Source organism: Physeter macrocephalus, chromosome 14, assembly GCF_002837175.3.
Source record: "Physeter macrocephalus isolate SW-GA chromosome 14, ASM283717v5, whole genome shotgun sequence".
In the NCBI taxonomy this organism is placed as follows: Eukaryota; Metazoa; Chordata; class Mammalia; order Artiodactyla; family Physeteridae; genus Physeter; species Physeter macrocephalus.
In genome coordinates this window covers 76,842,656-76,866,398 of record NC_041227.1, presented here as the reverse complement: position 1 = coordinate 76,866,398, position 23,743 = coordinate 76,842,656, and the positions used below count along the sequence as shown (strand labels likewise).

Here is a 23,743-nt window from a genome sequence, read left to right as displayed (position 1 = left end):
TTAAACAAACAAAATCACCCCTGGCTAAAATTCTGCCAGGATCCTACAATGTTTAAAAAATTTTTGCATTGTCTACTCTGGCCTGTTAATAGTACCGAGGGCCAATGTAACACCTCTTTATCTTCAGCAGCTTTTCAGGCAAAAGGATTATAAATTGTCACTGTGCACTTATCCACCCTTATAATTACCCAGCTAGATACCAGATTAAGAGTTAGGTTTTTGTTTTATTTGCAAGCATTTTTTGTTCCAACTCAGTTAATTAAGATGATGTAAAAGCTTATTGCAAGAAACATACAGAAAGTGCATAAAAATATTTCATGTGACCTATCAGGATCATTACAACTCAAGAAGAAATTTTAAAGTCATTTAAAAATTGTATAGAAAAAGTGAAATTTATCCACAAATTTGCTAAGTTATGAGTATAAAATTTTCTTTAAAAGTATAATTAACTTTATTTTGATAATTCCCATCACTGTGTATAGTGTAATACTCATTCATTGAATTAAAACTAATTGAAAACTAAAGAAACCTGCGGGACAATATTAGAGTTAGTATTAGCATAGAAATCCAAATATCTGAGAAAAACACTGTAAAACTTATCAATGATTTTATTAACAAATTGAGTTTTTAAAAAATTTTAATGTGTTTATATATTAAACTGAATACCACCTTCTTTACTATATTGTCATCTTTTACTTTAGGTTTCAAAATGTGTTTATATAGTAAATAGTTTACTAAAAACCTGTTATTCATTAAAGACATATACATATACAATAAACTGTTTGTTGTAATACACAAGGAGCTCATCATTTACCAGTTAGACCATTAAGACCAATTAGCTAACAAATACTAATATAAACTACCATAGAGGATACTTACGCCGCATCTCATTAATGACAAACATCGGTTTAATAACATCCCCAGGATTACTGAGCGCCTGGGTAATATGTGCTTGCATTGTACACATCATACAAAATCCTTCTGCGTGACCTGAAAAATAACAGATGATAATCCTCCAAATTAGCAAAATATGACTCTATATATACATCAAGGGGTATTATAAATAACGGGCACACTCCTGAAATAAGAATAACAGTTACAGGACTTCCCTGGTGATGCAGTGGTTAAGACTCCACACTCCCAATACAGGGGGCCTGGGTTTGATCCCTGGCCAGGGAACTAGATCCCACCTGCATGCCGCAACTAAGAGTTTGCATGCCACAACTAAGAGTTCGCATGCCACAACTAAGGAGCCCGCAGGCCGCAACTAAGGAGCCCTCGATCCTCAACTAAAGAGCCTTCAAGCTGCAACTAAGGAGCTGGCAAGCCGCAACTAAGACCCAGCACAACCAAATAAATAGACCTGGAGTCTGTCATACAGAGTGAAGTAAGTCAGAAGGAGAAAAACAAATACTGTGTGCTAACATATATATATGGAATCTAAGAATATATACAATGGAATATTACTCAGCCATAAAAAGAAATGAAACTGAGTTATTTGTAATGAGGTGGATAGACCTGGAGTCTGTCATACAGAGTGAAGTAAGTCAGAAGGAGAAAAACAAATACCGTATGCTAACACATATATATGGAATCTAAGAAAAAAAATGTCATGAAGAGATTAGTGGTAGGACGGGAATAAAACACAGACCTACTAGAGCATGGACTTGAGGACGTGGGGAGGGGGAAGGGTAAGCTGTGATGAAGTGAGAGAGTGGCAGGGACATATATGCACTAGCAAATGTAAATTAGATAGCTAGTGGGAAGCTGCCGCATAGCACAGGGAGATCACCTCTGTGCTTTGTGACCACCGAGAGGGGTGGGATAGGGAGGGTGGGAGGGAGGGAGACGCAAGAGGGAAGAGATATGGGAACATATGTATATGTATAACTGATCCACTTTGTTGTAAAGGAGAAACTAACACACTATTGTAAAACAGTTATACTCCAATAAAGATGTTAAAAAAAAATAATAACAGTTACTATGTGTCATGTATTGAGCTATATACTTTTTTAAAAAATTTATTTATTTATTATTTATTTATTTTGGGCTGTGTTGGGTCTTCGTTTCTGTGCGAGGGCCTTCTCTAGTTGTGGCAAGCGGGGGCCACTCCTCATCACGGTGCGTGGGCCTCTCATTATCGCGGCCTCTCTTGCTGCGGAGCACAGGCTCCAGATGCGCAGGCTCAGTAGTTGTGGCTCACGGGCCCAGCTGCTCTGCAGCATGTGGGATCCTCCCAGACCAGGGTTCGAACCCATGTCCCCTGCATCAGCAGGCAGATTCTCAACCACTGCACCACCAGGGAAGCCCTGAGCTATATACTTTTATTCATTTTCATTTAATTCTCCAACAAACCTAAGTGATAAGTATATACTGGCTCTACTTTACAAGAAAGGAAACTGAGGCTCAGAGAGTTAACAATTTGCCCAAAGTCAAATAGTTATTAAGGGGCAGACACATAATTGGACTCAAATCATACCCTTCTAATTTCAAAGCCTGTGCTCTTAACTATTGTCTATACTGAAGAAATAAGAATTTTTTTTCTTATACTACCATTTGTCTCAAACAGTAAAGGAAGTCTCCTGTACAAGGGGTTCAAAATCTCTCTGTAAGTATTCTTTCTTGGCCACATACAGGGGTCTCTGTTGCATTTTTTTTAACAGCTTTTTAAAAAATGAAAACCACACTTAGCTCATGACTAAATGGTGCTCCTGGCATCTTGTGGGTAGAGCCCACAAATGCCGCTCAACATCCTACAATAAACACAGGAAGCCCCTACAATAAAGCATTAACTGGTCCTAAATGTCAATTACACTGAAGTCCAGAAACTGCCTAAAACTAAAGGCTGCTCAGACCTGCCTAACAAAGCTTTAAAAGCCTCAAAAGGTCCAGACTATTTCCTTCTTTAAAAATTTATTTATTTATTTTATTTTTACTTATTTTTGGCTATGTCGGGTGTTTGTTGCTGCACACAGGCTTTCACTAGTTGCGGCGAGCAGGGGCTACTCTTCGTTGCAGTGCACGGGCTTCTCACTGCGGTGGCTTCTCTTGTTGCAGAGCACGGGCTCTAGACATGTGGGTTTCAGTAGTTGTGGCTCACAGGCTCTAAAGCGCAGGCTCAGTAGTTGTGGCGCATGGGCTTAGTTGCTCCGCAGCATGTGGGATCTTCCCAGACCGGGGCTTGAACCTGTGTCCCCTGCATTGGCAGGCAGATTCTTAACCACTGCACCACCAGGGAAGCCCTCCCTTTTTAAAAAAAAAAAAAAATTATTTATTTATTTATTTATTTGGCTGCGTTGAGTCTCCGTTACTGCGCGTGGGCTTTCTCTAGTTGCGGAGAGTGGGCACTGCTCTCTTTTGCAGTGCACAGGCTTCTCATTGCGGTGGCTTTTCTTGTTGCAGAGCACAAGCTCTAGGCACGCGGGCTTCAGCAGTTGCAGCATGTGGGCTCAGTAGTTGTGGCTTGCGGGCTCTAGAGCACAGGTCCACTAGTTGTGGCGCACAGGCTTAGTTGTTCCGTGGCATGTGGGATCTTCCTGAACCAGGGCTCAAACCCATGTCCCCTGCATTGGCAGGTGGATTCTTAACCACTGCACCACCAGGAAAGTCCTAGACTATTTCCCATTAACATAACTGTGTCCCAGAATAAAGCTCAAAAATATTTATAGGAATAAAAAGAAAATCCAGCACCCAACAACATAAAATTCTAATTGAAGAGTACAACTGAGTTATATACTCAAAGATGAGGCATGGGGCTTCCCTGGTGGCGCAGTGGCTGTGAGTCTGCCTGCTGATGCAGGGGACACGGGTTCGTGCCCCGGTCCGGGAAGATCCCACATGCCGCGGAGCGGCTAGGCCCGTGAGCCATGGCTGCTGAGCCTGCGCGTCCGGAGCCTGTGCTCTGCAATGGGAGAGGCCACCAACAGTGAGAGGCCCGTGTGCCACAAAAAAAAAAAAAAAAAAAAAAAAAAGATGAGGCATGGAAAGATTAGAAATGACCAATAACAAGGAGCAAATAAACAGAAACACACCTGAAAATAACACAGATATAAAACTCAAAAATGACATTAAAAGACATTTAAAAAATACATATATATATATATATATATATATATAATTTCTATGCTTGAGGTAGAAAAAAGAGCATGTTAAGGAGAGACATGGAAATAGAGCCAAATCTACTTTACCTCTGAAAAGTAGAATCTCTGAGATGAAAAACACACCAGGTGAAATTAATAACAGATTAGAAACAAAAGAAGAAAAGATTAGTGAACTTGAAGACTTAGCAACAGAAGTTATCTGTAATGATACACACACAAACCTCAAAAAAAAAAAAAAAACCAAAAACCTCTCAAAATAACAACAACAAAAAATAAGCGTATCAGTGACCTGTGGGACTACTTCAAGTTGTCCCTAATGTACATGTAATTGGAGCCTGAAGGTGAAGAGACAGAACAAATATTTTAAGAAATAATGATTGTATACAAAGGGATAGCACAAGGAAGTTTTTTTAGAGTGATGAAACAGTTGTGTATTCTGACTGAGGTGGTGGTTTACATGAACCTATACCTGTATTAAAATTCGTAAAACTGACCGCCCCCCAAAATTAATAGGACTGTACACTAAAGAAATTAACTTTATGTTAATTATAACAATAGAAGTTTTTTTTAATGACTGAAAGGTATACAAATCTGAAACAGTAAATTAACAGATATAACAACCTCAACAAACCCCAAACAAAAGACTACTTAAAACTGTGATAAAAAGAAAAATTTTAAAGCAGTTAGAAATAAAACATTATGTATATAGGAACAAAGGTAAAACTGACAACAGACTTCTTGTCAGAAACAATGCCAGACAGAAGACAGTGGAGTAACACCTGTCAAGTATTAAAAGAAAAATATCAACAGAGAATTCCATACCCCATGAAAACATCTTTCAAAACCAAAGATGAGACCTTCCACTTCTCGGAAGATGGATTAGCGGTACTTTTCCCTACTCCTCCCACTAAGTACAACAAAAAATCCTGGACATTGTATATGAAGCAAACATAAGAAAGGTGTGAAAGACAAGCTAGCAATTTCAGAACCCAAGGAATGACATGGCAGCGAGTTCCCTGGGATTTCTTTGTGCTTCATATATTCCAGACTTGGAGCTGAAGAAGCCACTGACCTGGAAACACCAACAAATGGAGGAAACAAAGCCACAATGAAAGCCTGCTATCTCTAGCCAAAGGACCAGGAAAGGGGCAGCCTAGCAAGGCAGAAAACTTACAAAAACTGCTTTACCCTAGTCAAACACACCGAAAAACTGTGGTGCCACACCTACCCATGGCCAAGTGAGGAGCCTAGTCTTCCACTTACCAGGCTTTAATGAAGCATCCCAACCTACCCACTGGGGTAGTGTTAGAAAAGGTAAATTAGGAATGGGAACTTTCATCCATGCTGAGTGATAACAAACCACACCCCTGTCCCACAATGTCAGTGAAGATCAAATGAAGAGCCTGGACTTCCACCCACAAACCCAGTAATAAAGAAGCATCCCTTCATATTATGCTAAGTTAAATAAATCAAACAGAGAAAGACAAATGCTGTATGATAACACTTACACATGAAATCTAAAAAATACAACAAACTAGTGAATATAACTAAAAAGTAACAGATTCACAGATGCAGAGAATAAATTGGTGGTTATCAGTGGGGCTAGAGAAGGGGGAGGGGCATGATAGGAGTAGGGGATTAAGAAGTACAAACTATTATGTATAAAATAAGCTACAAGGATATAGTATACAACACAGGGAATATAGCCAGTATTTTATAATAATCATAAATGGAGGGCTTCCCTGGTGGCGCAGTGGTTGAGAGTCCGCCTGCCGATGCAGGGGACACGGGTTCGTGCCCTGGTCTGGGAGGATCCCACATGCCGCGGAGCAGCTGGGCCCGTGAGCCATGGCCGCTGGGCCTGCGCGTCCAGAGCCTGTGCTCTGCAACGGGAGAGGCCACAGCAGTGAGAGGCCCGCATACCGCCAAAAAAATAAAATAAAATAAAATAAATGGAGCATAACCTTTAAAAATTGTGAATCACTATACTGTACACCTGTAACATATCATATTGTAAATCAATTATACCTCAAGAGAGAAAGAGAGAGCAAGAGAAAGAAAGAAAGGAAGAGAGAGAGAGAGAGAGAAAAGAAAGAAAGAAGCAACCCTCAAACTCCCCAGTGGGTAGCGTCAGAATCAGAACTTTCACTATCACCCAGTGGTAAAAAGCCACTGCCGTGTCAGTGGACATCATGTGGGGAGCAGAAACTCCTACCCCAACCCAGGAATAACATGGAGTCCCAAACCCCACCCTGGGTGTCAAGAGACTGCGTGGGGAATGTGGACTTCTATCTCCACCTAATATTTCTTCCTTTGCCAGAATGGTGTCAGAGAAAGCCAGCTAAAACACATATTAGATAAGATCCAATACCTTATAATGTAACCCAAAAATGTCCAGGTTTCAAGTGAACATCACTCATCATACTAAGAACCAGTAAACAGAAACCAAAAAGAAACAAAAACCAGAAAGAATCAGTAAACATGAACACAGAACAACAGAAATTACCTACTCTGAACAGTACAGAAAGAACAGACTGGGAAAGAAAAATGAACAGAGCCTCAGGGACCTTCAGGACTTTAACAAACTATCTAAACACATGCTATCAGAATCCCAGAAGGAGAGGAGAGAGAAGGCTGGGTTGAAAGTATTATAAGAAATGAAGGCTGAAATTTTCCCAAATTTGGCAAAAGATATGATTCTATAGATTCAAGAAGCACAGCAAACATCAAACAGGAAAAAGAACAAAGATATTTATGCCAAGACACATCATAATTAAACTTATGAAAACTAAAGACATCGAATAAATCTTGGAAGTAGTGGAAAAAAACAACATCTTACCTATAAGAGAAAAACTATTTGAATGGCAATGGATTTCACATCAAAAACTATGGAGGACAAAGGAAGTCGCAGAATAATTTTCAACTGCTGAAAGAAAAGGACTGTCAACTCGGAATCCTATACCCAATGAAAATGTCCTTCAGGAATCAAGGTGAAATTAAGACATTCTCAGATGAAGCAAAACAAGGAGAATCTGTTGCCAGTAGACTTACCCTAAAAGAATGACTTAAGGAAGTTCTCTAAACAAAAAAGAAGTAATTTTTTTAAAAAAGGAACCCTGGAACATCAAGAAGGAAGAAAAAAACATGGTAATAAAAAATACAGACAAATACAATAGGCTTTCCTTCTCTTGAGTTTTCTAAATTATGTGATAGTTGAAATAAAAATTATAACAGTCTGATGTGGTTCCAAATGTATGTGAGGAAACATTTAATTACATGATAACTAGGGAAGAGTAAAGGAGATAGAAGATAAAGTTTCTACACTTCCCTTGAACTGGTAAAATGACAACATCAGTAGACTGTGAAAAGTTATGTATAAATAATGCAAACCTAGAGCAACCTCTAAAAACACTGTATAAAGAGATACACTCAAAAACATAAAAAAACCACAAATTTTTAAATATTCAAATAACCCACAGGAAGGCAGAGATAAGAAAACAGAAATGAAAAACAGAAAACAAAAACAAAATGGCAAACTTAAGTCCTAATATATCAACAACCACCTTAAATATCAATAAACATTACACCAATTAAAAGACTTAAATTAACAAAGCAGATTTAAAAACATGATTCAACTATACGCTGCCTATAAGAAACTCACTTCAAATGTAATGATACAAGCAGGCTGAAAGAAAAATGATGGAAAAACATATGTCATGCAAACATTAACCCAAAGAAAGCAGGAATGGTTATATTAATAGCAGATAAAGTAGACTCCAGAGCAAAGAAAACTATCAGAGAAAGGGAGATTATATAAAGGATCAGTCCATCAAAAAGACAAAGCAATCTCAAATATGTTTGTACCAAACAACAAAGCTGCAAAATACATGAACTGAACTCTGATAGGACTGAAAACGGACATATAGAAATCCACAATTAGAGCTGGAAACCTCAATATCCTTCTGTCAACAACTGATTGAACAATTAAACAGAAAATCAGCAAGGATACAGAAGAAGTCAACAACACCAACAGCCAATGAGATCTGATCAACATTTATAGAACACTCCACCCAACAACACATTTGTTTCAAGTGCTCACAGCACATATACCAAGATAGACTATATCCTGGGCCACAAACAAACCTCAAAAAATATGACAACTGAAATCATAATAAAGTGTGTTCTCTGATCACGATGGAAAATACTAGAAATCAGTGAGAGAGAGATAACAAGAAAGTCTATAAATACCTGAAAACTAAGTAACACACTTCTAAATAACCCATGGTTCAAAGGGTAAGTCTCAAGGGAAACTAAAAAATATATTGACCTGAATGAAAATAAGAAGACAACATTACAAAAGTTTGGACACACAGGAACTTCCCTGCTGGCGCAGCGGTTGAGACTCTGCCTGCCAATGCAGGGGACATGGGTTTGAGCCCTGGTCCGGGAAGATCCCACATGCTGCAGAGCAACTAAGCCTGTGCACCACAACTACTGAGCTTGCGCTCTAGAGCCCACAAGCCACAACTACTGAGCCCGCATGCCACAACTACTGAAGCCTGCGTGCCTAGAGCCTGTGATCCGCAAAAAACACAAGCCACTGCAATGAGAAGTCCGCACACCGCAACAGAGAGTAGCCCCCACTCACCACAACTAGAGAAAGCCTGTGTGCAGCAATGAAGACCCAATGCAGCCAAAAATAAATAAATAAATAAATTTAAAAAAAAAAGTTTTGGGACACAGCTAAAGCAGTGTCGAGAGGGAAATTTACAGTAATACCAATATCAGAAGCAAAAACAAGGATATCAACCCTGCAGACATCAAAAGGATAACAAGGGAATACTATAAATAACTTCACACACATAAATTTGACAACTTTGGAAAAATGGGCCAATTCCTCAAAAGAAGTGAACTACCACAACCCACCCAATATAAAATAATTGGAATAGCCCTATACTTCTTAAGGAAATTAAATTTGCAATTTTAAAACTCGCAAAAAAGAAATCTCCAGGCCAAGATAGTTTCACTGATGGATTCTACACTAAATAAGAATTTACATAAATTCTGCACAATCTCTTCCGAAAAACAGGAGTTAACATATCCCAAATTCATTTTATAAAGCTAGTATTACCCTGATACCAAAACCAAACAAAGGTGGTACAAAAACAGAAGATTACAGACCGACTTATCTCATGAACACATGTAAAAATTCTTAACAAAAATTCAGCAAAATATAAAAATAAACATCATGACCAAACAGAGTTTATTCCAGAAATACAAAGATGACTCAGTATTGGAAAATCTGCCAGTATAATCCACTATATTAATAAGCTGAAGAAAAAATTCACATAATCATATCAATTTGACACAGAAAAAGCGATTAACAAAAATCAACACTCATTCAGATAAAAAGCGGGAATCAGTAAAACAGAAATAGAAGAGGAAAACAAAAAAAAGAAAGAATAGAGGGGAAACTTCCTTGACTTGATAAAAAGGATATACCAAAAACCTACAGCTAACATCAAACTGAATGCTTTTCCCCTAAGATCAGAAATGAGGCAAGGATGTCAGCTCTGATCATTCTTATTCAACATATTGCTAGACGTTCTAGCCAGTGAAATAAGGCAAGAAAAGGGAAAAAAGGATACAGATCAGTAAGGAGTAAGTAAAAATGTCCCTATCTGCATATGACATGATTCTCAACATAGAAAAATACAAAGACTCCCCCCACCAAAAAAAGCCTAGAAATATTAAGTGAAGTCAGTAAGGTCAATATACAAAAATCAAACGTATTTTTATATACCAGCAATAAAAATGTGAACACCAAAATTAAAAATATAATGATGCTTATAATTCCTCAAAAAAATAAAAGGATTAGGTGTATATCTAACAAAACAAAACATGCTGATAACTACACAACACTGATGAAACAAAGTAAAGAAGATCTAAGTAAATGGAAAGACATACCACATCCACAGACTGGAAATGTCAGCACAGTAAAGATGTCAATTCTCCCCAAACTGAGATACAGGTTTAACAAAATTTCTATTAAAATCCCAACAAGATTTTTTTGTACATATAGACAAGATTATTCTGTCATTTATATGGAAAGACAAAGGAACCAGAATAGAAAAAAACAATTTTGAAAAAGAATAAGTGGTTGGACTCACTCTACCTGATATCAACATTTATTACATAGCTACAATAACAAAGACCAACCATGTTGTGGGACAGATACATACCTTAACAGAACAGAATAGCGGACCCAGAGATAGACCCACACAAATACACCCAAGTGATTTTTTACAAAAGTGCAAAACCAATTCAATGAAGGAACGATAGCCTTTTAAACAAATGGTGCTAGAGCAACTGGACATCCACAGACAGAAAAACTAAACCTCATGCTATACAAAAACTAATGTAAAATGGATCACATACCTGAATGTAAGACTATAAAACTTGTAGGAAAAAAAATAGAAAATCTTTAGGATCAAGGGCTATGCAAAGAGATCTTATACTTGACAGCAAAAAGCACAATCTATAAAAGGAAAAACTGGACTTCACCAAAATTTAAAACTTTTGCTCTGTGAAAGACCCTGTTAAGGGGATGAAAAGACAAGCTTCAAACTGGCAGGAAATTTTGGAAATATACATCCGAAAAAGACCTACTATCTAGAATATATAAAGAACAAGACAACAATATAAAAACAAAGAACACAATAGAAAATGAACAAAAGACACAAAGAGATATTTTCCAAAGAGGATATATACAAATGGTAAATAAACACATGGAGAGAAGTTCAAGACCTTTAGGCATTAGGGAAATGCAAATTAAAACTACAATGAGATATCACTGTATACTCATCATTACCGAATGGCTAGAATGAAAAATAGTGAAACACCAAATGCTGGCAACAATGCAGAGCAACTGGAACTCAATACACTGCTGGTGGAAATGTGAACTGGTCAGCCACTCTGGAAAACTGTTTGGCAATTTCTTACAAAACTAAACATGCAACTACCTTATGACCCAGCAACTGTAGTTCTGGGCATTTATTCCAGAGAAATAAAGACTTGTGTTCACACGTATGTTCACACGTATGTTCACACTAATGTTTACAGCAGCTCTATTCATAATATCCAGAAACTGGAAACAACCCAGATGTCCTTTAATGGATGAGTGGTTAAACAAATTGTGGTCCATCCATATCATGGAATACTAGTCAGCAATAAAAAAGAACAAATTATTAATATACACAACAAAGTGAATGAATATCCAGAGACTTATGCTGAGTGAAAAAGCCAATCCCTACTATATAATTCAATATATGTAACATTCTTGAAGTGACAAAATAATAGAAGTGATAACTAGTAATTGCCAGGGATTAAGGAGGAGGTGGGGGCACAAGGGAAGTGGGCTTGGCTATAAAAGGGAAACATGATCCTTAGTGATGGAAATGTTCTGTACCTTCACTGTATCGATATCAATATCCTGGCTGTGAGACTAAACTACAGTGTCACCACTGGGGGAAACTGGGTAAGGGTACATAAGATGCCTCTGTGTGATTTCTTACAACTGCAAGTAAATCTAAAATTACCTCAAAATAAAGTTTAGCTTCAAAAAAGGCAAAATAAAGATATTTCAGACCAAGAATAAAAAACAAACAAATAAATAAAACAAAAACCAAAAAACAGAGTTTGGGGGCTTCCCTGGTGGCGCAGTGGTTAAGAATCCGCCTGCCAATGCAGGAGACACGGGTTCGATCCCTGGTCGGGGAAGATCCCACATGCTGTGGAGCAACTAAGCCCAGGAATCACAACTACTGAGCCTGCACTCTAGAGCCTGTGAGCCACAACTACTGAGCCTGCGTGCCACAACTACTGAAGCCCACGCGCCTAGAGCCCGTGCTCCGCAACAAGAGAGGCCACCACAATGAGAAGCCCGTGCACCACAAGGAAGAGTAGCCCCTGCTCGCCGCAACTAAAGCCCGTGCGCAGCAATGAAGACCCAACGCAGCCAAAAATAAATAAATAAATAAATTTATTAAAACAAACAAACAAAAAAACAGAGTTTGTCACCAGCAAGAAAAGTTAAGGGAATTCCTCCAGGCATATAAAAAAATACCAGATGGATGTCTGGATCTACACAAAGGAATTAAAAGCAGTGGAAATGATAAAAGAGTAAGTAAATATAAAAGACTGGTAAAGAAACCTTAACAAACCACTTAAAAAAAAACTTTTAAATTTTATTTAAAGCAAAATAATACAATATATTATGTGGATACAAATTAAGTAAAAATAAAATGTTTGACAACAATAGCACAAATGCCTAGAGACAGACCATGAAAGTATATTGTCATAAAGTCCTTATACTACACAAGAAATGGAATAGTATATCAATGTAAGCTATGGTAAGTTAAAAATGTATGCTAAACCCTAAAGCAACCACTAAAAAGAGAAAACAAAGTTAGAGAAAATATGCCAATAAAGGAGAGGAAATATAAAATTACTCATTCCAAAAGAAGGCAGAAAACAATGAAAAAGGGAACAAAGAATACAGGACAATTAGAAAACAAATAGCAAGATGGTAAATGTAAAACCAATCATATCAATACTCTCATTAAATATAAATGATTTATATTTTAAAAGGCAGAGACTGTAAGACTGGATTAAGAAACAAGAACAAACTATAGGCTGTTTACAAGAAATCCACTTTAAATATAAACACAAATAGGTTAAAAGTTAAAAGATGGAAAAAGATATACCATGCTAACATTAATAAGAAAACCGGAGTGGCTCTATTTCAGACAAAGCAGATTTCAGAGTAAAGCATATTATTTGGGATAAAGAGGGTCATTTCAGAAGTTATAAATAGGTCAGTTCACCAAGAGGTCATAATAACCTTAAGTGACAGAGCTTCACAACACATGAAGCAAAACTGATAGAACAGAATGAAGAAACAAATTCAAAAATTTATTTTATTTCAACATACCTCTCTCAAAATTTGATAGAACAAGTGGACAGAAAAGCAGTAAAAGGACATAAAAGACAACCTCAACAACATTATCAAGTAACTAAACATAATCAACATTTATAGAAACTCCAACCAACACAGCAGAATACACATCCTTATTAAGTACACGTGGAATATTTAACAAGCTAGACCACGGTTCTGGTGCATAAAACAAGTCTCAAGTTTCAAAGGATTCAAACAATAAAAGTATCTTCTCTGACCACAATGGAATTAAAGTAGTAATCAGTAACAGGACAATTTCCAAAAAATCCCCAATCATCTCTTAACTAAAAACATGCCTCTAAGTAATCACAAGGGCAATCAATCAAGTAATTGTATTAAAAAAAAAACAAACTACTAGAATTAAGGAGTTTAGCAAAGTTGTAGGATACAAGATCAATAAACAAAGTTCAACTGCATTTCTATATTCTGGCAATAAACAATCAAACATCAAAATTCAAAAAATATGACCATTTATAATAGCTTTCAAAAATATGAAATACTTAGGGATAAATCGGATTAAAAAATGTACACATTGTACTTGTATACTGAAAACTATGCAACACAGCTAAGAAAAACCGAATATAACCTAAATAAATACCTAGTTTGTGGGTCAGAAGACAATACTGTTTGGATGTCATTCGTCCCAAACTGATTTACAGATTCAACACAATCCTAATCAAAATCTCAGGAAGCTTTTTTGTAGAAATTGACAAACTGATTTCAAAATTCATTTGGAAATGCAAAGGACCAAGAATGGCCAAAACAACTTTGAAAAAGGAGAACGAAGTTGGAAAAGTTACCTGACTTCAAAACTTTTAAATATATAGTAACAAGGCGCTGTGTTATGGTGTCAAGACAGATAGTGGATCAGTGTAACAAAACAAGAGTCCAGAAATAGATCCATATGTATATGATCAATTGATTTTTGACAAAGGTACAAAAATAATTCAGTAGAGAAAGGGCTATCTTTTGAACAAATAGTGCTGGAACAAGTGGATATCCATATTGAAAAACATGAACTTTAAACCATTCTTCACACCACAAATAAAAATTAACTCAAAATGTATCACTGACCTAAATATAAAAACTAAAAGTATAAAACTGCTAAAAAAATAAAGGGAAAATCTTTGCAACCTCTGGTTAGGCAGATTTCTTAAATACAACGCCTAAAGTACAGATGATAAAAATGGAAAAATAATGAAGTAGTAGTCTTCAAAACTAAAAACATGCTCTTTCAAAGACAGTGTGAGGAGACTAATTTCTCCAGATTGGGAAACATTTGCAAATTACATATCTGATAAAGGGCTTCTATCCAGAATACATAAAGAACTCTCAAAACTCAACGATAAGAAAACTACCCAATTTTAAATCAGGCAAAAGATATGAGCAGGCGCTTGAGCAAAGCAAATACACAGATGGCAAAGAACCATATGGAGAGATGTTCAACATCATTATTCATTACGGAAATGCAAATTAAAACCACAGTAAGATACTATTATACTACACACCTATAAGAGTGGCTAAAATTGGAAAGATTGACCACGCCAAGTATTAGGGGAGAGAGGGAGCAAATGGAAGTTTCATTCACTGCTGGTGGGAATGTAAAATATCACAATCCCTTTGGGAGACAGTTTGGAAGTAACTTAAAGTTAAGCACACACATACTATAGGACCAAGCCATTCCTCTCCTAGATATTTACCCACAAGAAATGAAAACATGTCCTTAAAAAGACTTCAAGGTAGCTTAATTTGTTGTTTTGTTTTGTTTTGTTTTTTTGGCTGCGTTGGGTCTTCGTTGCTGCATGCAGGCTTTCTCTAGTTGCGGCGAGTGGGGGCTACTCGTCGTTGCAGTGCACGGGCTTCTCATTGTGGTGGCTTCTCTTGTTGCGGAGCATGGGCTCTAGGCACGTGGGCTTCGACAGTTGCAGCACGTGGGCTCAGTAGTTGTGGCTCATGGACTCTAGAGCGCAGACTCAGTAGTTGTGACGCACAGGCTTAGCTGCTCCGCGGCATGTGGGATCTTCCCAGACCAGGGGTTGAACCAGTGTCCCCTGCATTTGGCAGGTGGATTCTTAACCACTGTGCCACCAGGGAAGTCCTTATAGTAGCTTAATTTGTGATGGCCCAAAATGGGAAACCACCCAAATGTCCATCAATAGGTGAATGGAGAACCAAACTGTGGTATATCTATCCATACAATAAATACTACTCAGCAATAAAAATTAACTATTGATACATGCAATAACATGGAATAACGCTGAAATAATTGTGCTGAGTGAAAGAAGCCAGGCAATGTAAAAATATATACTGTGTAATTCCACATATAAGACATTCTAGAAAATACAAACTAATCTGTAGTAAACAGAAAGCATATCAGTGGTTGCCTGGGGTGGAGGGGATGAGGGACAGGAAAGGGGGGGGGGGGACTGATTTCAAAGGAGCACTGAGACTCTTTGGGGGGTGATGAATATGTCCACGATGTAGACTGTGGTGACCGTTTCACGGGTATACACCAATGTCAAAATGCAACAAATTGTGTATTTTAAACGTGCAATTTATTGTTTATCAACAACACCTCAATAAAGCTGAGAAAAAAGAGAGAAAGAAAACTACCAATGGCCTATAAAAGACAGGCACCTAATTCTGGACACCCCAAGCGCCTGCATTTTTGTCTCCATCCTCTCTCTCTGTCCAGGTGCCAGTGCTGGGTTTTCATCCACATCCTACTTTCATTAAGCGCAAAAGTGATAGGAAAGCTGTCTGTGGGGAATGAATTATGGACTTAAAAAAGAAGAAAATGAGGGCAAACAGAACCTTCTGTAATTTGAAACCCTGGCATAAGAAACACCTCTTGATGGTGAGATTCTAGGTGATTTTCTTTTGGTTACCTTAAAATTTTCTGTACTTTCCAAATTCTTTAAAACCATTATTTTGCTCTTTGGGGGAATAAAGTTTTAAAAGAGTGAGTCTGAATTCTCCATTAAGTAAGAAACTATTCGGGAATTCCCTGCTGGTCCAGTGGTTAGGACTCGGCACCTTCACTACCAAGGGTCCAGGTTCAATCCCCGGTCGGGGGACTCCCCTGGTGGTCCAGTGGCTAAGGCTCCACGCTCCCAATGCAGGGGGCCCGGGTTTGATCCCAGGTCAGGGAACTAGATCCCACATGCATGCTGCAACTAAGAGTTCGCATGCTGCAACTAAGGATCCCACATGCCACAACTAAAGAACCCGCACGCCGCAATGAATATCAAAGATCCCGCGCGCTGCAACGAAGACCTGGCACAGCCAAATAAATAAATAAATCCCTGGTGGGGGAACTAAGATCCCACAAGCCGCAAAAAAAAACCAAAAAAGTAAAGAGCTATTCAAAAAGAAACCAAGGGGCTTTTTTTTTACCCTAATAATGAAGGACTAGCACCCTAACATACACACACACACATTAATGTACATCCAAGAACAGGGGGATTTCATTTATAAAGGGTGAAGAGTATGTACAATACTATATGCAGAAGGTCAAAACCTCAAAAAACGGGTATGTTCTAAATTCTGAATTTCACTAGTTGACCACGGAGTTGGCTCTCATCTAATTAAAGACATAACGTGTGTTAACTAACTTCCTGCCCTCTGGGTTGAAAGCCGAGCTCTCACACAATAAAGGAAAGTCCTGCATGAATTTCCAGGAGGTGAGAAGCAGTGACAAGAGGCTCCTCTCCGCTAATGCTTGAAGCCTGTAAATGAATCAAGCGTTCAACCCAGGATGGATGCCAGGAGAAGTGGGATTCTTAACCCTGCTTGTCCCAAGCTGTCGGCAGTAGACATTTATCACATTTTTTAGCAAGTGTAGAAAGCCAGCAGGGGCTTCAGAAATGCCAAATGCTGATAAAATACATTTCTTTTTAAATAATTCTGCAGGTCAAATTACGTGCAAAATGTTTTTTATGCGACCTGAATGTAAATCTTTAAGAGTCTTCCTCCATGATTTCTAAAAGAAGAAACCAATTCCTTAGTGATGATCAAATTCTTGGCTTAAATCTTCACTTTCATTTCAGAGAAAAAAAATGAAAGTAGGTTAGCATACCATAACACTACACACATAACATAATACAGAACACTTACATGTCTTGGAGTGTTCATGTGATAGCATGTAGTTGGCGAGAGGTGGCGTGTAAGTTAAACACTGCAGCGCTGCGTTGGCAAAACAGGTATTGCCCAAATTCTGGAGCCCAGCTCCTACTCTATGAGTTTGCTGCCACTTAAGACAAATCTTCTCAGATGGGAAAAGAACTTTTTGTGGAGGGGCAATGCCATCACCTAGGGCTAGAAAAAGAAACAAATATTTAAAAAGAAGGCTCTGTACACTTCCGAAGCTGAATAAATAGCAACACATCAAACCTGAATCTGATCAAGATTCTTATGACCAGCTAACCAGAAATACAGGGGAGAAAGGGACATTTTAAAAGAAAGAGCCCAGAATGTGGGAAACTCTATATGATTTGGTTTCTTTGATAAACAAATTGCAAGGACAAAAGGGGGGGGGGCAGCATTTAACAGATTAAAAAAAACTTAAAAGATATTCACCAAATGCAAAGCATAGAACTTGTTTGGAGGTTGATTTCAACAGCCAACTGCTAAAAAAAATTATACGACAACCAGGGAAATCTGCACATTGGATTTTTAATATAAAAAGCCTTTAATTTTCAGACATGAATTCTTTAAATATACACACTGAACTATTTATAGATGAAGTATAAAGTCCTGGATTTGCTTTAAAATGATGGGGAGTGGGGAGAGGAGTAAGTGGGTGGAGGTATAATTGGCCAGGAGCTCATAAACATCAAAGCTGGCTGAGGGGCACGTGAGACTTCATTACAATTATTCTCTCTTCTGCATCTACTTAAAATTTTTCATTAAAATAGTTTTAAAAATAAATAAACTACAACACAATAAAAGTGCAGGAAAGTCAATTCCCCGTAGTATGTGCTACGGATGCGCGTAATCCGTACCCCCACCAGTCCGTCATCCTCACCATCATCTCACCTACTCAGTCCTCACTAGCTATAGGATACTCTCAATTCTAAAGGTTGGTAGTGATGTCATCCCAAATTTACCAGCAGGGAAACAGGCTGTTAGACATCACTATACATACTCATAAGTATAGTCTACATGGTCTAAAAATTTCTTATCTATTTTTAAAACTTAGAAACAGATTGCTAATGATACTCAGGTGAGGCTCAAAAACAATTTATTTAGGAAAGGTCAAAAATCATCCATAGCAAGACTGTTTTTTCAAAAGTTTGGCAGTTCTTTTTCAAAAGTTTGGCAGTTCCTCAGTACTACCAAAGATTGAGATGCCCAATAGATGGTTCTCTATTTTAATAGCAATATTGAGTGTTTAAGCATGCAAAAAGGCAGGCTCCAGCTTCGCGAAGAAGGGAGAGCAAAATCAGGAAAGGAGAAATGGATGTTCGAAGACTGTGACAAGGGCCCCCAAAAGGGCCAGGTGGGGTGATACAAACTAAATCTTGAGGAAGAGAGAGGAGCCCCAGCAAGGTGACAGGAGGCTGGAGTCTGTGAGAGGATGTCCTGTGGGAATGCCCTGCTTATAAAGGTCTTTAAACCTCTCTGTATAACATTCAGTTATGTTGTTTTGATTTGTGATGTAAATATCCCCTCACCCAAAACACCTTCAGCAAATCATACCACCCACCTCCACATCACAATATCACACACACTAGGAAGACTCAAAACAACGTAAGAGCCAAATTATTCTAAACCAAACAATGTTCTGAGTAGGAACTAATCTCTTAAGGTTTCAAAGCTTCCAAATCCGAGTCTCAGGAGTACCAACTAAAGTGTCAATGTCTTACTTATCAGGATGGATTTTAACAAATATAACCACACTAACCTGGCTTTATACATAATGTAACATTTACATGATCTGCTCGCTTTCAAAGAGCTTTATTTCTACAGACGATTTTAACTGGCAAAAACTAAACAAACAAAAAACAAAAACAAAGTTCGGTGGAGCTCATTTATCAAAAGGCAGCCATGTTTAAAAACATCTTAAAAAAAATCTTTAAATTTTTAAAAGGTAGACATTTACTTAGGGCACTATAGTTAACTGACAAGTTAATAAAATGCTTGCCCATCTCAATTCTCACCAAGACAACGTTTATCCTTCAAAAAGTTAGGAATTCAACTACAAATAAATTCATAGTAACTAAAAATAATCTTACTTTGTTATGATACATATGTTAATCATGAACAAGCAGCAGAGGAAAATGAAGCCTGTCAAATAATGTAACTCTGCTGGCCATTCAGGTGGCAGTGTATCTTACAAAATAAGCCCCTCTCTGAAACTACCAACCCACTGACAGCATTTATACAGGAGTTTCTTGTAGTGATTATTTTAGAAAGTACTACCTTGATCCTTTTGTGGTGATGGTTTTGATTTTTCAGGTACAGATGAACTTGAATAAACTACAGCACCAGGTACTGGTCCTAAAGAAAGCGTGTGATTTGAAACATCATTTAACGAAGACACAGCACCCAAGCTGGCAGAACCTGCATCCATGTCTCCAGGTAAGACTGCCTCAGAACTGCCAGGCTGGTTCTGACCGGTTGATGGGTCTGAAGATTCAGAAGCTTTGTCAACTATGGTCATTGTTCACCTCTGTAAAAGATGAGAAAAGCATACATTTGTTTCATAAGGTAAGAAAAGTAATCTACTTATTCTACCATTAGATCTTCGAAAACAATTAAAAACAGCTAGGTTAATTTTCCAACAAATCACCCCAATACAAAAGCAACACTATTTTTTAACTTTGTAATAATTTCCTTGGGATATTTACTGTTGTGCTAATCTGAACATGCCAACAATTTTTAATTATAAAATCTTCAATGAAGTATTTGATTAGATCTTGTCATTCTATTCCATGCCCTCTGAAAATCTGATATTTTGTTTTATAATCAGGTACCTCAATTTCCAACTCTATACATTCACCAAGTACCTATATTTTTTCTCTCCCTTGCTTAAACCTAGAATGTGAAATGCACTAACACATTTGGCTCAATTTTCAATTCATATATAATTCCTCAAGGAAAACTCTCAACTATATGAAAAGAAAACCTAGCTTTAATTTGAAGCTTAAAGTCCAAAATGACATTGTTTGAAATATATTACTTTTTAAAAAAATATAGGAAGTCTCACTTTTGAAACACATTTTGAAGAGGCTCATTTATTTCACATATATGATTTTTTAAAATGAAGTCCATGAGGCATTACTGACATCAAACTGGAACACAAATACATGTTATAAAAGTACTTAATTATAATTTTCTCTCTGAACCCTATTAAAATCTTAGGGCCACCACTAACTGAGCACTTTCTATGTGCTAGGCATTGTGTTACTCACTGAACACACACTAACTTACTTAATTTTCATAATGACCTACGAGAGACTGGACAGAATCCACTGGGTCTACGAAATGGAGCAACTATTACCCGAACTAGTCACTACTGGGAAAAGGTCCCAAGCCCAACATTCCCAGCTGGGGTCCCTTCGGGCTCTACCAAACTCCACAACACAGCACTTTAGGAATGTTTCCCATATTGCCCAGCGGCGACCAAATCTAGCAGGCCACTGCTCTGCAGATGATCTTCCAGGCATGCCCCGACTGCCTCCGGCCTAGCATCCTGACACCTGGACTCTGGACACTGCCCGCCCTAGGAGCCTCTCCGCGCCCCACGGTCCTGTCCCGCCTTCTCTCTCCGGGCTCTGCACATGCTGTTTTTCTTTCCCCAAACCTCCTCCACCCTTCCACCTCCAGCCAGTGAACAACCACCCCCCTTCTCCGTTTAGAATTCATTTCCTCTGGGACACTTTCCTTGATACTCCCCTCCCCCAAGACAGTCTGAAAACCCCTCCTGGAAGCTCTGGCGGCGCCCTGGGCACCCTTGGGCTGATTTCCCCCGTAGTGCTTGGGCATGGACTCCACAGCCATCCTGCCTGCGGCTCTCCATCATGTTCTTGTTAACATGCTCTGACCTGACATAAGGAAAGCTCTCCACACACGTGTTGAACAAATGAATGAGTTGTGAAGACAGGACATAACCAGTATTTGCTCCTAGCACCAATTTTCACTAACTGTTTTATATAAAGTATCTCATTTAATCCTTAAAAACTCTGAAGTAGGAATAGCCTTTAAAACTTGTTTTAAAAAATATTCAACACAGTAAAATAATTACCCATGTATGTGACACTTCAACAAATGTTATGATGCACTGTCTACTCACAATAAGGTTTTTTTAAAAGCCTCAATTTTGTTGTGATTTTAAATTAAAGATTTAAATTAAGATTATCACCCCCCAAAAAAGTACAAACTTAAATATTTTTGGAATCTTATGTAGAAATAGAGAAGAAGATGTTAATTAGATCTTAACAAAAAGAAAAACTGAACTGAAATTTTAAGTCAATCTAGGTAAAACACAGGACCTTTATTCAGGAAGAAAGCCTGAGCCATATTATCCAAATAAAGTTTATACTTTCCTCATCTGACAGTCAAAAGAAATTACAAAACAGTGTGGAGGCAAGAATAAGACAACAAGGGAAAAAGAAATAGAGGAGGAGGGAAAGGAAGAAGAAAGCCAAAACAGTGAAGATTAAGCCAGCCTTATTTACAGTAATGTTAAATAGCAAAAACCTTGATTTTCTGGGATAAACATCCCTTCAGGACAATCATTAACAAATGACCAAATAAAACCATTTTACTTGCTCCAGTTGCCTTTGGGGGGGTTGCGGGGTGGGGGGACAACTCTTAAATTAAGAAAAAAAAAACAAGGAAAACATACAACGCAGTCATTGATAACCATATAGCATTATAATTTGGGAAAACCAAAAACATCCATTCTCCTTCAGATGTATATTCAGCCAATGACTTCTTACCCTGAAACCATCAGGTATTAAACTAAACTCCATCTGCTATGGAGAAAACCTTTCTGGAAGCCAAACAATGTTGCGTAGGGCTCAGGATTGATTCAGATGTTACATGTTCTTTACTCTCAGTAAAGCTTCTAAACATTACTGAAACAGATCTCAGGACTTTTAAGCAACTACTTCAATGAAGAGTTTAAATTTCTCTCAACACCTCCTGATGACAGACAAACAAAAAGTTACAAAAGCATGTTTAAAAAAACTGAGTACAAAAATCCAGGTTGGATGTGTGTGGAGAAATGAGACAAAGTGACTTCTCAATTGTTTCCATTAAGTGTACCTGCTTTAAGTACATTGTTTTACTTTAAAGTTTTAAAATGCTATCTCTTATATGGTATTTCTCCCTTGTGGTGACCAAATGTTAGAATACATTATTCTTTTTCATTTTTAAAAGAATAAGCATATGGCTATTTGAACATTATGGCACTCCACATACATTGTGGTAAAAATATCAATACATGCAAAAAGAAACTGTTATACCTGTGCTTCTTAATAAACAATGTAATCCACATTCTTGCTGCATTTCCATTTGAAAACTCACAAGCTTTAAAAAGACAACCTGGATTTTACTTATTCGTAAGGAAACAAATCATTTCGCTTTAAACTTTTACAAAAAAACCTCTGCAGACTTAATTCAATGATACAGAAAAGAAAGTGAAACTGACCCTAAATACAAATAAGTGAAACCGATTATTCACAACACCGATGCACTTTGAATGAATAATACGGTCAGAAGAGGAGAATTATGTTTCAAACGTACAAGTTAAAATTTGAGACTCCACTAAAACGTACGAGAACCTAAAATACTGCTGTTTTAGGGGCTAACTAGTTTTTCAACCAGTTTTACTGTTATTTGAGTGTATTTACTTTAAATAACCAACGTGTTTTCCCATAAACAAGTAAGCCCTAAGGCCTCCCGTAATATAAAAGAGCTATTCCACAAAAGTAATCTCAATTGCATTCATTATAGCTAGGTTAAAGTCCTAGATGGTAAAACTTCTGTCCCAATAAATTTTCATCTCCAACGTCTGAAACTGACCGCCCTCTCCCCCACTACCCCCCCGCCCCAGGTAAGTTGGGTCGTCCTGCCCCGAAGATAAAGAACAGGACCAGGGCACACGCGCTTTGGGGGACGCGACGCCGGGCCGGCCGGCCCCTCCTCTCCTCCCGAGGGTGCCCGCTCCGCCCGGCGGCAGGCGTGGGGAACTCGGACACCCGGTGGACTAGCCAGGTGGACGGCCCCGCGAGGACGGACCGGCGCGGCGGGCGGGCCGGCGGGACGCGCGGGTGGGAAAGTTTGTCTCTTTGGGGGGCGCAGTGGGGGCGGGGAGGCGAGCCCGGGGCTCCGAGGGGCGCTCGGGGGCGGGAGGTGGCAGCCACGCGGGGGGCGGCGGACGGCCCGGGGACTCCGGGCGGCTCAGCGGTCGGCGGCCGGCACACGCCCACCCCGGGCAGACCCATGCGGGCCTGGCCGCCCCGGAGCAGCCAGCCGGGCCCTGCCCCCGGGCCGAGAGGGGCGGGCTGGGCCGGGTGGGGGTGGGAGAGCAGTGTCCATGGCAACCAGGGGGGTCCGGCCTCCCCGCGCAGCCCTGCGCTCTGGGGGCCCGGGAGCCCGGCCGCCGCGGCCGTCCCGG

General features: G+C 38.7%; 1 protein-coding gene across 3 annotated transcripts in view; it reads right to left on the bottom strand.

The window, feature by feature from the left end:
* The window catches only part of USP42 (ubiquitin specific peptidase 42), a 42,999-nt gene that overhangs the window by 18,840 nt on the left and 416 nt on the right, over positions 1 to 23,743 (bottom strand). Inside the window, exons 1-4 of one of the 3 annotated variants that reach the window (XM_024123366.3) lie at positions 22,062 to 22,148; positions 19,540 to 19,789; positions 17,233 to 17,433; positions 880 to 990 (exon numbers count right to left, since the gene is read on the bottom strand). In XM_024123366.3, coding sequence (XP_023979134.1) covers positions 880 to 990; positions 17,233 to 17,433; positions 19,540 to 19,780 — 553 coding nt within the window. In that variant the 5' untranslated portion in view covers positions 19,781 to 19,789; positions 22,062 to 22,148. Of the gene's footprint in view, positions 1 to 879; positions 991 to 17,232; positions 17,434 to 19,539; positions 19,790 to 20,326; positions 21,272 to 22,061; positions 22,149 to 23,743 lie in introns of those variants that run through there. The other 2 variants (XM_024123360.3, XM_024123351.3) reach the window with 2 other exon arrangements.